This window comes from Chaetura pelagica, unplaced genomic scaffold, assembly GCF_000747805.2.
Source record: "Chaetura pelagica isolate M959 unplaced genomic scaffold, ChaPel_1.0 scaffold159, whole genome shotgun sequence".
NCBI classification, from domain to species: Eukaryota; Metazoa; Chordata; class Aves; order Apodiformes; family Apodidae; genus Chaetura; species Chaetura pelagica.
Window position 1 is genome coordinate 4,847,149 of NW_009954555.1, and position 16,403 is coordinate 4,863,551.

Here is a 16,403-nt window from a genome sequence, read left to right on the forward strand (position 1 = left end):
AATCTGTAGCTCTTCTACAGGAATGGAAAATGTAAAAATAAGATCATCTTCAAAGCACTTTGTACCCAAAGCTAAGAGGTACTGACAGGCATCTGAAGTGGAGCATTATCCCCATTTTACAGATGAAACAGTCACACAGGGAATCAAAGTCAAGATTAGATTAATAGAAATTGATGCCAGAGGATATGTCTTGTCTGGCAGAACAGAGCAGAGGATTTCACACACATCACCCCATTAAATCTATAGCCTCTGTTTGGGCTTAGAAAAAGACCTCCAGAGCCAACATGAAGACACTATGCCATCTTTGGGTTGCTTACAGGGCACTATTGGGAGTTTGCATCATATTTCAGCATGAGGTCATTTAACTTCTAGCTGCCTTGTCTTGTTTTGCTTGATTTTTTAATTATTTTTTTTCTTTCCAGGTAGCTCCACAAATGTTTTGTGCATAGAAACTGGCTTAAAAGGTGTGTTGAATCAGGTCTTGGATACCAAATCCACCCCCAGTTTTTGTCAATCACAAGTTTCCCTCTTGAGAAGTGATTTGGGTATTTCAAAATGACACAGTCTATTCCAAACTGTCAGTTCTGTGGCATTTCCCTCTACATCTCTACTTGATGTGTGATTATATTGCAGTTCATCAGTCAGGTTTATTAGGAGGCTTAATTGGATTGCATTAGCTGGCATTTAAGCCATCCAAAACAGTGGAGAATGCAATCAATTAAAACATCCAAACACATTAATGATGTGGGCAATCTATGTAGATGGCTAATTACCTGTTTGCTCTGGTAAGTAGATTTTATTACCCAAGAATGGACACAAGATGCAGAAGAAACAGCATTGCAAAAATACTGTTGGCAAGGTTGCATTAAAAAAAGGCATGGTATAAATGTTTCTATTGTTAAAACTCTGTATTAAAGATCAAACCCTACACTGTTTCCAGCACTAGGTGTTCCTAATATTGTAGGATTTTAATGTGGCTTTTGGAGAACATTCTGAGTATATCATCAGTGTTTGAATGTCTTATAATGTGACATCTGAGGTTTCTAGGCAATCAAGATGCTCCAGGAGAGGTCATTTTAAGTGGGAAAATACGAATCACTGTCAGTTTCTCATTTCATCCACTACTGATCTGGATCCAAACCCGTGGCTCCTGGTGACTCCACATCCCCACACCTCACACCCATGGAGCAGATTTGCTGGGTTGCATCAGGCACATGCAGCACTGACCTGGAGAGGAAAGTACAACTGAGGGGCATAACACAGTGCAAACCAGGGATGGAATGGAATGATTAACATCCTCCTGTGCTTCCTGCCCCCTCCTGCATTCTCCCTCTGGCTTTAGAGTTTAATTTTCTCATTCACTGGGATGCAGTTCAGGAATGAGACATGCCAACTTATTATCAGATACTGTTCTTAATTTCCTTTGCAGTCTGCAGGGAAATCCTGATGCTAGTTTATTCTCTGTAACTCTTGACTTTTTGGGAACATACAGCTACAAAAAGGATGGGGTTGGATGGTAAAGCACCTAAAGCCACAGCTAATCTGCCAGATGAACTCAGCCTAGCATTGCGTGCAGAACAAGTATTTGGTGGCTCTCAGGAACATAAACTTGTCAATGTTTCAAGTAGGTTTTGGCCATGCATTATATGCCCAAAATAAGCTTCAGAAATGAAATTAATTTAAAATTCAAGTTGTATGGGTAGTAGATGTATAGGTTATGGATGTGTACAGAGGTGTGGAACCCAGAGGGCCAGTGGCACCGGACTGTGACAAAGGGGGAGGCCAAGATGGGGCAATAGCAGCTGACCAGAGAAGTCTTGTTTTTCCCTTGCATCTATTGCCAATCCATTGGTGAGAAACTGAAAATAACACCATGATGATGACTGTTGAAATGCTGACATGCCTTTGGGACTGGCTCATGTTCTGTAACCTTGGCATTTGGGATAGCAATGTGTTCTCCACCTGTCCTCATACGTTCTTAGCTGCTGAGTGCTACAAACAGCAATACCATCCTGTTTGTTACTTCTGGGACCAGATAAACCACTGGGCCCATGCTTGGGGTGTCAGAGTTGTACACATCTGTGAGATGGGTGCAGGTCTGCGGTATTCTTTAATATCCTACAGAACAGATTAATATATATGTAATTTCTGGAACCCACAGCAGGAGGAGGAGGGAAAGGAGCCTTCCAAATCCCACAGTGTTGAAGTGCTGTGCCTTCTAAGTAATGAATCCCTTTCCTTAAGGTGTTGAGTCATGGCTGACTGAACCAACATCCCAGCATAGACCAGTGTAGCTGAAATATGATTGGAATAGCCAAGGCTCCAAAGGCAGACTGTGATACCAGAGATAATTTCATGTAGCACATTAAATTAATGGTGACAGCGACTCCTCAGAGCCCTGGCAAATTGGAAACTGCTGGATGCAGGAGCAGTGTCATGATAACACAGTTCATCTTCCACAGGGAAAAGATAGTAAAAGAAATGGCTTTTAGATTAGCTGTCATTAAGGTGAACCATCTGCCCTTGCAAGCCAAGTGGAATGTCCTCACTTCTGCACACAGAAACTCATTAGAGGAGCTGGGTGTGCAGGGCTGTAAGCCAGAGCCAAATTTCCACCAGGATCTAAATCTGGGAAGCACGATGAATTGGACTGAAAGTCAGAAAGATGACTTCCCAGGCAATATGTCAGCTTCAAAAATGCATTTGATCAGCAGCTACAGTTGGCTGACGTGTTCAGATTCTCTTGAGTATCTGAGAACACATAATTAACTGAAATAGGAAAAATAAATCGGAGTGATAGAATTTTAAAGGAAAGAAAACCTTTTCCCGTCACGAAAGCTCAAAATCTAGTTGTCTGAACTCTGAGGAAAAGCTACCAGCTGAGTATTTAATTCCAAACAATTTTGTCATCATTTCTAAGCTGTTTTTTGCCTGCTGGACTGCAGACCAGGTGGTCAGGAAACTGTACTGTTGTAACTGTGATGCAAATATTCTCACATCTGATTTTCCTTTTATATTCTTGTTGAATACTGAACAGAGCCAAAACTGGCAGGCAGTCTGTTCTGTGGAGACATTCTCAGTGCTGACTTGAAAGTTTTCTTTTGTTGTTCACTACCTGGTGACAATCCCTTCCAACCAAAACTACTCTATTCTAAGAGCCACTGGAGGGTCAAATGCTACAGACAGACTATGGGCTGACTGACACTGAACCAAACCTGCAGCTAAAAAAGGTAATGCTTACAGAGTAGCAATGCAAAGGTGTAAAGAGATTTATTATTCCAGTGAAAAACCCCCCCAAAAAATCAAGCACAAAGAAATAAAAAATTTCAACTGCTTCTCAAAAATTTCAGCATGAGATACAGAGAAATTCCTATCTGTTGGTTACTATTTGAAGAAAAATCAACAAACATTTCTTTCAGCTTGCAAATGTATTTGACAGTTGTTTGAGGATATAATTTCATGCTTGGAAAGAAATTATCCTGTAGCATCTTGATGCCAATTAGGAGCAAAAAGTGTCACTGGGATTAAAATCAGAGTAGCTTTTCTTGAATTTGAAAGGAAAGAAGCCCACTCTTACCTGTGTTCTTAAGAGAAGAAAAAAAGGAGCATGCAGAGAAGGTAAAAAAGGATGGAAGGGTACAGATGGTATCGTTGCTATTGTGTTGATTGCATGGCTGCTGAATGAAGTTGCACTCTGGAATGTTGCCTTTCAGTGAGCAATGTAACAAAAAAGACAATGTTCCATTTCCCTTTCATCCTAATCAAAGCAGGAGATCAGTTCTCTATATTGCTTTAGACTTTGTTCCCAATAGTAGTTCCTACTTTTCTCCATGGTTGGTGATCACAGTCCAGTAAAATTGGGACATATTCACTGGAGCAGGTCAAAACAAATACACGAGTCTGTTGTTTTGGGCCCCACCTCATTGCTTCCTTTTGCATAGCACCAGGGCACTGCCTCCAAAATAAGATGCAGACTCCCACTGCACAGATGAAATGCCAAACTGGACAGAAATGGGATAAATTAGCACTATCTGTACTGCCCCCAAAGTCTGTCCGTCCTTACAGGTGGTGAAGCTGTATCTGTGACAGCAAGTGACACCCCTCAGAGCCTGTGGGGTGTTGATTCCCTTGCTGTCTAGTGTGGATGATGAGGGATAAGTGCTGGATCAGTGCAGAGCAATCACATCACCACCCTGGCTGCTGCCTCTAGCCCTGACCTCCTTCCTACTTGTGCTTTGATCCCCTCTTGATTAGTTCATGCTCCAGTGCTGACTTTTATGCACAAATATCCAAATATCAAATACGTGTGAGACATGATATTTAGCAGGCTCTGGTAGACACCCCCGCTGAGAGATGATCTCTGTTATCTGCACTGGCAAACTGAGACAGGGAGCTGGAAATTCAAGGTGAAGTCTGGGTTATAGCTGCCTGTGTGTCCTAGATAACAGGGCATTAGTCACTAGGTTGGATGTTTCATCTCTGTTGAGTCTCATCCTTCACCTTATCGATGTTCCCTGGGACAGCACAACAGTTTGCTTGGCATTTGTATTGTTCCTGCTCCCCTGTATTGGAGCTGATCACTGCAAATCCACTAGTCTGTGACAAGTTGCTTCCATTCAGGAGAGGGTTGTGGTGTCACACATGGTCCTTCACAAATAGAAACCACATAAAAATGATATTTTCAACTGGTCCATAAAAATAAGGCTACTTAGTTGACCAGTATGTGTCAGCTAATAAAATAAATAGCAAGGAAATATATGATTATTATGATTCATAACCTGAAGGTGTACTCCTTCACTATGATTGGAATTGCTGAGTATGTGTCAGCTAATAAAAGAAATAGCAAGGAAATATATGATGATTATGATTCATAACCTGCAAGCTATTTGGGTGTACTCCTTCACTATGATTGGAATTGCTGTGTTAGAATTAGTTCAGCTTAGCCAAACAGAACACTGTCTTCCCAAGAAGGAGCTGACATGGAGCCACAGTCATTTTCAAGAATCCTGAATGCAGCTAGTTGCCTTCTTCTCATTGCTCTCTTGATCAGTTTTGTTTCACTACCTGAAACTTTCTGCTCCTAATCTTGCTGTACCATGTTCAGTGCTGTGTCCATTGCATGTTTAACATGAGCTTCTCATCTCTCTCTTATTCTTGCAGCCTCACAAACAAACCAGAAAGCAATCAGACCCTGGAAAAGCCCGAGACAGACACACTAATGTATGCTACAGCTCGATGCCTCTCGCTTCAGTCTCGTTTTCAGCTTTTTAAGTTCAGTATTTTTATCAATTTTAAGACCATAGTCTGTGATTTTCCAGGCCTCTTCATAATGCTGCATTTCAAAATTATACTGTGCAATCTTATGAAATGTTTTGGTTAAAATTTCCCTGCCAGGGCCATTCATGATGCTGTGCAATGCCACAGACTCCTCCAACTGCAGTGCCTCAATATACTGCTGAACGGCTGCTTCTTCCTCAGCAACCAATAGCAGCAGGTGGCCTTGGGAGCAGTGGTCTTCCACACGTGTTTTAAGGCTGTTGTGACCATGCCTCTGGATCACTTTCTCCATATCTTTTAAAGCTCTGTGGTATTTTTTCAGGTGTGTGAGGCAGGCAGCTCTCCGCCGGAGGTACCGCGGGTTGTCTCTGCTTGTCAGGACAGCCAGGGTGTAGTAGCCCAGAGCCTTCTCATAGCGATGCTCTTTCATCAGCACATTTCCTTCCTGGGCTGCCACCTGTGGACAGAAAGTTCCTTGATATTACTAATTAAAAGTGGGGAGAAAAAAAGAGTAAATATCTAGTGTGGCCTTGGCTACAGGTAGACAGAGACGTTAAGAAATTTTGAATGTTGAAATTGCATCTAGTTGGAGAACACATAAGTGGGATATTTTTTGCCTGCAGTATAAAATCTTGGTTCAAGGGGCACTTGCTGTTATCTCAAGAGCTTCTGAACCAGTCTTCTTTGTTTCTGCATGGTTTGCTAAAACTTTCTCAGAGCATTTATTCTGAAGTTGTTTACATTCCTTAGGAATGATATGTGAACTGAAAGCTGAGTGGACCAAACTCCATAAGCAGGCAGTTTTTCCTCCATGATCTAGCAGGTGACTAAATGGAAATGGCATCTTTTGGTCAGTAGATAGTTAGCCCCATGCACTGCCCCACAAATACTTGCATGTGTTGATAAGGAAGGTTGGTTTCTAAGTGACTTTTATCCAAGCTGTAAGAAAAAGCAGCCAACTGATGGCTTTGCTAATCCTGAATCTCAAGTGCAAGTGAACTATCTGTCCTTATCTGAAGGGAAAAAAATTAACAAGAAGACAGAGAAGGCAGAAAGAGCCACATAATTTTTAGTTTCATAGAGGTCAATAAATAAAACTCCATTAGAACTCTTTGCCTCAGATGGATTTCTCGTTATTTCCCTGTATTGGTAACAAACAAAGCTTTTTAATGTGCTGCAGCAGAGATATAAACAAGCTGCCACCAGCAGCTTGGGTCTTACAGAAGGCTGAGCCAAACAAGCTGAGGCTTCAGGCACAGGATAAATGTTTTCATCACACACTGCCTCTGGGTGCCTCTGGCTTCTCAAAATTCCCTCAGCCCAGCCACCATCTCCACAGCTACTTTGACAGGTGGCTCAGGTCTTCCAGTCTCTGTGCCTTGTCTTTTTATTTTGGTTGGCTTAGATTAGAACTGATGGCTGGAGTGAAGAAACAGGTTCTGGATTGATATTGTAGGTCAAGTCTGAGCCAGAAGCCATGAAATCATTTAGCCATTCCTAAAAGTTTATTAAGAATTCTATTCCAGTTATTTTGCTATGAAGGAGTGTAAAATTCTTTATGTAGTTATATTTGAGTCTCTCAGCTTCCACACATTGATTATGGCTTCCAGGCTGAAAGAATTCTGGTGCCAGATATCTGGAAAGGGCTTGGGAAGCCATAAATGAGTGGTGAGTGGACTGCTTCCTGTGTGAGGTCCCTTTGTCCCTTTCTAAGGACTGAAAATGCACACATTTTTGTTGCATGTTTGGTTCCAGCCTATAGTGTCTAACCTGACATTGACATGGACCAAGGTTCAATTCCTTGGAGAGAAAATGAGTGAGGAGTTGAACAGACATGGAATGGTGGCCAAGGGTTAGTCTCTGAGAAGTAAATACCAGAAGATGGACTGATAAGCATTGAGCTTTGGAAGAGGGGTGGATGTTTTCTGATTAGTTTGGAACAAGTCTTTCCTTCTTTACCTCCAGAGCTTATTTGGGGTCCACGTGCCATGAAGGTGTTTAGAATGGCAACTTCTGACTTGGGCTGAGGGCCTAATTCTGACACAGACCATAGAGCTTTTGGAACCACTTCTGTAGGAGTTAGCTCTGGGTATCCTATGGCATGTCAACCAGAAGGTGCAGCTCTGAGGATGTGGGCTAGGAGCTAGCAAGCAGTCATGCATTTAACCTCTGCTATAGGAAACCGAAGGGTTGAAGCTGCACTAGCAGCAAGCAAACTCCCTTCCTCTGACCTTTTGCAGTTTAATAAATCTTTCAGATTCTTATTCCCATGTGGTTCTCCCAGTTGTTTACAAATTTCTTAGCATGGGACCCCTTAGACTATAAATAAGGGAAGACTTTCATTGCTTTGTTTTTAATGCAAAAAAAATCAGTACATCAAGGAGCTCTTCTTGCTCCACCCTTTCCTTTTCAGCTGATGTAGAATTATTTTTAGCTTTTCAGACCAGACTCTGGGATGATGATGATACATTTCTATAGTGCCTGTAATCTCCAAACACTGAAACACAACCTGGCAGTAATACTTTTGTGCATGGAGAGCTGAGCATAAAACACTTGACTCTTCTTAGCTTCAGTCTCCTTATTTGTGAAATGGAGGTGGCAGAAGGTGAGGAGCCAGGGCAGAGAAGGCCATTGGTGGGTTTCTGGCACCAATTCCACTTGTCAGCTTTTCCAATTTTACTGAGATCTTAATTTCTGACACAAACTGGAATAACCTTGCAGGCAAAAGGAAGTGCTACTGGAAAATCCCGTGGGACACCAGGCAGGTGAATTAACCAATTCCTTCCCCACCCCAGTAAAGTACATACTTATCCCCTTGTTGCAAAATACACATATTAAAAAAAAATATTGTGATTCTGGGCTAATCAGTAGTAAAAGTAATTGCACTCAGTAAATCTTTAAAGATTAGAGAATATGGAAGGATTTCCAGGTGCTTAAGTCCAAATGTTTACTCAGTTGAAAAAAGCACAAGAGTAAAGATCTAAAAAAAAAATTTATTCTATTTTATTTCCAACATGGGTACTGAATTCCAGGCTTGAAATCAGTCTAGCCACTCCTATTCCATCCAGTGGCAGAGAAGTCTTCCATGGTGAATAAGCCACTGGTAAGAGGTTTTATCCCAGACCCTGTTCTATGGCTGCCACATACAGACAGAAATAAAGTGCCTCTTCCATTTTAAAGGTTTCACTCCTCTGTGGCACCAGTGAGTTCCTAATACATAGTGCAGTTTAAGGTGAATAAAAACTAGTTTGTAGGGTTTGGGGTTTGTTGGTTTTTTTTCTTATTGGCAGCACAAGATGATCTCTCCTGTGCTTTCTCAGAAAGCAGCTCTGAGGAACTTAGCTGTGAGACTTCCAAACAGAATGAGTTGTGTGGCAGCTAGGGAAATTCAGCCATAAAACACATCTTCATTTACAGACACCTCCTCAGGGCCCCACAGACACATTCCTGATTGTACCTTTATCAACTTTATTTAGTAAAAGGTTGCAAATTGTCTGTAAAATCTTCAAGCTCTTCCTCACAAGATAGAACTTTTTACATTATTCAAAAGAGAGGGGCTCTTTTCTCTGTAATGGGGCTTGTCTAGGGACTGGTAAATTAATACTTGTTTACTTAGATCCTCCTGCTATTTTGCTAAAATCCATACAAAGTACTTTTCTCAAGATGCATTAAGTATGTAAGCATGTTGTTTGTTTTATAACCTGGGAGAAAGCATAACAATATAGCTTCTCACCAGGGTGCACACCATCTACAAACTGAATAAAAGGAGGCAAACTGATTCTCAGAGCACAGAGCTTCTGGGCAATCAGAATTGCAGATGCCTGAGTGAATGTTAAAAACTCCTCCCCATCCATCTGACCTTGTCCTGTCTATTGGAGGTGCTTCCTCAGAGCTGAATGTACTTTGGGGGAGAAATTAAAAAAAAACAAAAAACAAATACAGAAAAATACATACTGGGGTGGACTAGAGCAATGTGCCATTTCTGTGTCAAATAATTTTAGCAAAGAAAACCAATCCCAACAGCTTTTATAAAAATGTGAATATATTTAGATTTCTAAATGTTACACAGAAGAGCAAGAAAGGATTGAAGCATTTAATGTGACTGAATCAGAACTCTCAGATTCTTTTCATGAAGAAAATGAACAAACCATGAATTCCCCTTCCCCAGAAGCAGCTATGAGCACCATGCAGCTCACACAGGGCACAGGAATAGCAACAATTTTGTGAACCTCTGCCTGCTGGCCCTCACATCCCCTGCATTTCAGTGTTGGGATTAAACAGGTCTCATGCTAGGAAGCCCAACAAGAAATTCACTCAAGTGGTAAGAAGTGGTAATGATGAATTATTAGAGATTGAAGCAAAGTCACTGCAGTGAAAGAAGTTTGGTCCAACTCCCTGATCTTGCTGGAGGAAAGGCTGGAGGAAGAAGCCAATTTGTTCCTCGTTCATCTGATAAATTCCATTTCTTTCCCCCCTGAATCCACAGCAGTGGCACCAAAAAAGGGACCATACCTGAGCGAGATGCTGCTGTTGCTTAGCATCTATGAAGTTCAGGAGGAACCCCAACTCCCTTTCATCTCTCTTGGCTAGGATGCTGAAGGAGTGAGCTGCCACTGGCATGTTCCTCTTCTTCAGCTGCAGCACAGCCAGTCTGGCAGTGGCAAAGTCATCAGCAGGACAGTGGCGAAATGCCTCCCGGAGGTGGTCACGGGCCTCTTCATACCTTCCTGTTGGTAACACCAGAACAAGCTTTATCACCCATTCCATGTGGAGAAAGATAAAGGAGAATTGAGGTAGCCTGTCCACAGTCCACCTCTGAGGGTATTAACTACTTCATACCCTTTCCCAAAACATTTGCAGACTCCTCTTGACAAGTACTATATGCTTGCCATTTAACATGCATTTTCTTTTAATTTATTGCCCATTCATGTGGTCTGATCAGCTATGTGAGAGAACAGGGACTTACCCTTTGCAATCAAAACATCCGTGTAGAAGATGTGATATTGGGAATCCTTGCAAATTTTAATTAATGCTTTTGCAACCAGGAGAAGCTCTCTGAGGGTTTCTTGTTTTGGGAGGTCTTTAGTAGCAAGAAGCTCAGTTAATGCCGTCCTGCCATGCTGCAGAAGCCACTGAGTGACCAGGCCTTGGGCTTCATGCTTTAAAGACAGGATTGCTGGAATCACTACTCCTGCCTCCACCTTCAGTGCTGAGATCAAATCTTGCACTGCCTCCTGTGTAAAAACAAGGCCAAAAGATGAAATGGCAGCAAGAACTACGTACTGATAGTGTGTTCTTTCAGGTGCTTTCTGTTCTCTGCTATCCCACAGGTCAGCTGCACAATGTGTGGTAGTGACAGTGAACAAGATCACTGATCAAGGTTTAGTCTTCCTCTCTCTAGACTTGGGAAAGCAAACCAGTCATGTAAATCGCCAGCAAATCAGTAAAGTGATGTGATACCTTCTGCTGCTTCAGGGCAAGGTAGATGAATCCTCGTCCACTCAGAGCCTGCACGTTCCTGGGGTCCTCCTTTAGGATGGCATTAAAATCAAAAATAGCTGTTTTCTTCTGACCGAGGCGCCCATAACATCCTGCCCTGATCAGAAGACAATCTTCAGCATAACCACCTGGAGGAGAGAGCAGTACCATGATTCAAAAGGCCAATGGCTACTGTGGTGAGTCTCAATGTTTCCATGTTTTTATGTGCATCTGCACCTGTGAAATGGGTGTAACTGAGCCAATTTGTTTCCCTCTCTTGCCCTTCCTTTCCCTTATTCATTAGGAGGAAATTCTTCACTGTGAGGGTGGTGAGACACTGGCACACCTTGCCCAGGGAAGTTGTGGATGCTCCCTCACTGGAATTGCTCAAGGCTAGGTTGGATGGGGCTTGGAGCAACCTGGTCTAGTGGGAGGTGTCCCTGCCCATGCAGGGGGTTGGATTTAGGTAATCTTTAAGGTCCCTTCCAACCCAAACTAGCCTGTGATTCTATTACAATATTTGCTCAGAGTGAAAGGCAGGTTTCCATGGTTCTACATGGAACATGCCAGAAGCATTTCCATGCTAACCTGATCTCCCTCCTTAGGAAAGCTAGGAATGATGTAAGCGGGTGCATTCCCTCTTTTGCACTGGAACCACACAATCATTTGTGTGTTGGACCAAGAAGGCAGGTTGGTTGCTGTTTGTTTCATGGTTGAGATGAGTTGTTAATTCAAACAGATTTTATCCTGCTCTTCACCTGCCTTTGTCAATTGACTGTTTCAGCCTCCTCATTGAGAAAATGACAGATGAGAATTGGAGGGACATGCTTGTCTACCTACTGATCTGATTTCTCACCGAAGTAAATCTGTCTAACCTACCTGCAGCAATGATGGCAAAGGAGAGGTAGGCAATGGCCTCCTTGATGTCAGCCTCATCCTGCTTGTCCCTCAGGATGGTCAGTGCTCTGAAATGGCAGTGAGTTTGCATCAGCTTCCTGTCTTCATCTTTGAAAATGTCCATGATTGGCAGGAGGCAGGAGGAATCTCCAATTCTGATCACTTTCTTTAGCAGCTTAATAATGTGAGAGAAAAAGGCAGAAGAGAAAGATTAGCATGAAAGGCACCTGAAGTCATGCTAAAGCTGGAAATATATGACTGTCTGGTGAGACAAGTGTGCTCTTCCCCAGTGCCTCCTCATGGTTCCCTGGGACATCAGCCAGCTGTGGTCCAGCCAAGAACCTTGAGTCTCTCTTACTAAACTCTTCAGCTGGCCCTAGTGTAAATGCATGTTGGAGAAAACATTCCTTCTTATCTTTCCTTACTGCCCCTGCAGCTATTGAAATAATTCTGGGGAAATGAAGAATGCTGCTTTGCTTTTGGGAAGCCTCTGTTCCAGACTGGCAGCTAACTGGTTTTATAAATACAGCTGAATGGGATCATGGCCCCTAAGAAAGAGTTTCTGTGGGACAGGATTCCAGTGACTCAACATTCCGGGTACTTAACATTCAAATCTGAGCCAGAGGAGCCAGGACAAGAACAAAGTTATCTTGATACACCAGACACATCCATTGAAGTGATTATTTTTCTATATTTTATTAATAGGTACAAGTATCTGGGTGCTGAGAGGCAGGTGGGACAAAAACATTTAGAAGAGAAATTTCTGGTGACGTGTATGTTCCATCTGGAATTTGAAGGGAAGCTGCAGAGAGGAATGCAACTTCCAGGGCAACATATGAACCCTAATAAAGTCATGTCAGTCATTAGTAGCTTTCCCAAAGGCAGCAAATTATACAAAACCTTTATTTTTCATAGGGAGTAGCAAAGTGGTGACAATGAAACTTTTCTCTTTATGGCTAGTGTAATTTTATGGGATTTTTAAAAAATGCAATAGTTCCCTCTGATGGCAGAACCTGGTAATTCAGCTTTGTGAGCTCGGTAGGAGAATCGACTTGTTGGAATCTTTCATGGTTCCAAGCAGAAGTCAGAAAAGCACCAGAAAGAAAACTGCAGACTGGCATTTGAGCTTCTGGTTTTGTTTCTTCCTCTGCTCTAATGCTTCATTAGGATAATCAGTTAGATAGTAGTTCTCCCTTCTTTCTCTAGGGGAAATAAATGTACCAATCCCATCAATATTGTCACCAGGGGCAGGATGCTCAGCCATGTTCTGCCTAGTTAAAGTCGCTGATGAAAACTGTCAGTAAATAGCACGTGATGAATGGGCTCTTTAGCTGGGAGTCGTGGTGTGTCTGTGCTACAGGCAGAGTCCTGCTGATGAGGCCTGGATTTGCTCATTTGCCACCATTCCTGAGAAATATTTGGAGTATGTGCAGCCTGACTGGAAAGCTCATCATAGGTTGTGTGATGGGGTGGGTTCCAGCTTTGCACCATGTAATGAGGTGGCCTCACCGTGCAGTTTGTATCCAGAGTTGTCCTGTAACACTAAGGAGCAGGAGACAAGCTGTGCTAGGAAACTGAAAGCCTTTTGAGGACACTGTCATGTCTTCATCTATAAAGTGATCCCTCTTTAGTTCTACCATCGAGCTCTACCATCTTCTGAACCAGCTAAAAGGGTTGTTAACCCTCTTCACCACACCACCACTGATGACTCTCATTCTTTCTGCTAGCCAGGTGCTCCTTACCTGGTTGCCATCATACATGAAACCTTTCTTCAGCTGCAGAAGTGCCAGTCTAGCCAGGATGGGAGACCTTTGTGGATTTCTGGAGAGTGCTACTAAGAGGAGCTTGTGGGCTTCTTCAACACAGCCCATCTGGTACAGGGCATCAGCACAAAGGATCCGTGATGCTTCATCAGAAGTGTCCAGCTCCACCAAGAGAGAAGCCAGCTGGTAAACCCCAGGGGCATCTCTGGAGGGGAAAGAAAGAAAAAAACAGGAAGAAAAAAGGAAAGACAAGAAGAAAATGCTAATGAGAGTAATAGAGCCTCTCTGTCTCACCTGGAAGCTAAGCAAGAGGCTATCAAAATGGATGATACATTAAATTATTAAAACCTCAGAGTCCCTCTGTTATACCTTGTTCTACCTTCAAACTCATGTTTTAATGGATTTAGCTGGAACAGTTTGGTGTTCCTGCCCCAGATCTCCCAGCCTTAAATATGACATCAATACAGTTAGCACTGGAATAAGAAATTGGGTTGCCAGCACCAAGTATGTGCATAGTAGTACTTCAGCTCTGGCTTGGAAGGACACTTAGCACTTCATGGCTCACCAGATCCTTCCATTCTGAGCTGAGAGTGGAAGGAGCCAGGTAGCACCAATGAACCTGTTTTATGGTGGGTGCATCCACTCCTTCGGAGAAACCTGTCATATTCCCTCTAGCATTTTGCCCACTCCCAGCTTAGCCCCACTGGTATGTCATGGATTAACTTCCACAGAAAGACTGAGCTAATTTGGCTAACAAGATCCTATCCCATTCTGACAAGGCAGCAAAGCAATATTTTGCTGCAATAGCTGCACTTGGGCAGTTTTATTTCAACTTGTTAATTAGGAAATTTGAAAGGGCCTATATCCTATTCTCTGAAGCAAGTACCCTCTCTACTTCCCAAGCAGTTCTCTTTCTGCTAGGAAACTTCACAGCTCTGTTTCTTTTTCTGCCCACAGGCTGAACTGCCTCCTGGCTACCTCTTCTTCTGGAGCATCTTCTGTCCTTCTTCTTGGAGAACCTTCAGCAGCAGTCCTCTTTGGTTCCACGGCACGTAGGACTTGATTGTGAAGATGGTTTCTTCCAGCTTTAACTGGCAAGCTGTGATATAATCCAGGGCTGTCAAGTAATGGCTGCCACCAGAAATCCGGATCAGTCCACGGCCACATAAGGCTTTAATGCAGCTGTTAGGATGTGGGGAATCGTGCTCAATGACCTTTTGAAAGTCCTGCAGGGCTTGCTGATGGTGATGAGTGTGAAGGCAGCAGAATCCTCGCAATGCTAAGAGAGTGTTGTAGTAGGTTTTCTGCTCTGCTGACAAGAGGTGGTCACAGATATCCAGGGCAGTTCTGATCTGCCCATGCAAGAGGTGACAGTCTGCTAGCCGAACACTCAGCTCACGTTTGGACCCTGGGCAGATCTGAAGGAGGAACTGGACTGTCTGGATAACAGAAGGGAGCAGCTCAGTACCACGACTGCCTCTCAGCTCAGTCCGAGCGCGCACAGCCTCCCTGTATGCTGCAAACTTCACCTCCAGGACAGTTCTAGCATGTTCTTCTATCTTCTCAGTGTCATGTGGTGAAAAAAGCTCTTTGAAGTGTTTCAGTGCCTGGGCAGGGCTTGCTGCAAAGGCTTCTGCTAAATCCTGCATCATTTCCTGCATCCGTCCACCCAAAAAGAAGTATGCAGCAGCCCGTTCCAAAAGCACACCCAAGGCTTTCCCATCTCTGAGATTATTATCAGCTGAGAAGCCCTTCAGAGCCTTGCTACAAACTGCCACACACTCCTCAAATTTGCTTTTCTTGAAGAGGTAAGCTGCCTGCACCCTGGAAACCCAGATATCACCTGGGGCTACTGCTGACAGGAAGTCATAGCAGTTGCCCAGCCACTGGTCCAAGGAACTGCCATCTGGGCTTTCATTTTGACACGTTGAGAGATAATTAGAGAAGGCCTGGATGATCCGTGGTAGGTGTTCCCTTTGCCTGGTACACACGTAGGCCACTGCCTCAGCCCGATGCATCACAAAGGCTTGGATATAGTCTGCAACTCCCTTCCTAACTTCTGTCCCCAACAGCACCCAAGCCAGTGCCCTCAGCAGCAGCAGTTCCATGGAATGCTTCGGGTTAGCCTTGAGCAGGGAATTGCATCTACTCACCACCTCCTCTGAGCCTCCTCGCCCGAGCAGTGTCTCCATTTTATAGACTGAGGATACGATACTGTCGGGACTTAGGCTGGAGAGAAAGATGGCAGCTATTCCCACACTGAGGGAGACAACTGCCAAGTTCTTGCTCTGAATCTTGGGAATCTCATCCTTGCCTTTGCACCACATCTCCAGGGTGGCTATAACTTTCTCCCAGAGCCCCTTGTCTAAGGAGTTCACTTTCTGTACTGCTGTGGAGGCACTGCAGCTGAAGGCAGCCGTGTAGAAGGCAGTGGCTACTGGTAACTCCTGCTGGGTGAGATGGTGGTCCCCTTCTTCACAGAGCAGTGCAGCAAGCTCCTGAGGTGACATTTTCTGGATTTTTATCTTCGCCAAGCAGCATCACACACGTAATGTGGCTAGTGCCTGTAAAACAGAAAATCAGCAATGTGAGGGGCTGTGGAATGCAGGTTGTTTTTTTCCTTGGGGGCAGCTTTCCAAGTGACAGACACCAGTAAGCCTAGGTCCTGTGAAAAGGACAGCATTTTGTCACTGATGGGTTAACTGAGGAGCAAAGCCACGTGAAGAAACACTACAGAGGTTCTTAGTCTACAACCACATAACATGGGCCATAAAACAGCCACGTAACCTCATCAGAATTCCCTACCCCTCTGATGGACCAGGATGTGGAGCCGGGAGGCCGACCAGGCTTGGTTGAGAGGTCAGTCTGATAAATTTTTAATCATCAGAAGATATGTCTGTCAGCGCTGACGGTGAACAAGGAGACAGAACAGCACCTTGATCCTTTCCCCACCACTTGCCTTTTCTCCTCTGTCTGGGAGGGGCAAGA

At 43.7% G+C, this 16,403-nt stretch overlaps 1 protein-coding gene across 1 annotated transcript; it reads right to left on the minus strand.

Annotated features, from left to right (window-relative positions):
* Positions 1-5,215: 5,215 nt before the first annotated feature.
* Positions 5,216-15,925, minus strand: TTC34 (tetratricopeptide repeat domain 34). The gene is given in 7 exon segments (XM_010005281.1): positions 5,216-5,734; positions 9,790-10,000; positions 10,240-10,511; positions 10,738-10,904; positions 11,635-11,827; positions 13,395-13,618; positions 14,302-15,925. Coding segments are annotated over 7 exon segments (3,210 nt in total).
* Between the last annotated feature and the right edge of the window lie 478 nt (positions 15,926-16,403).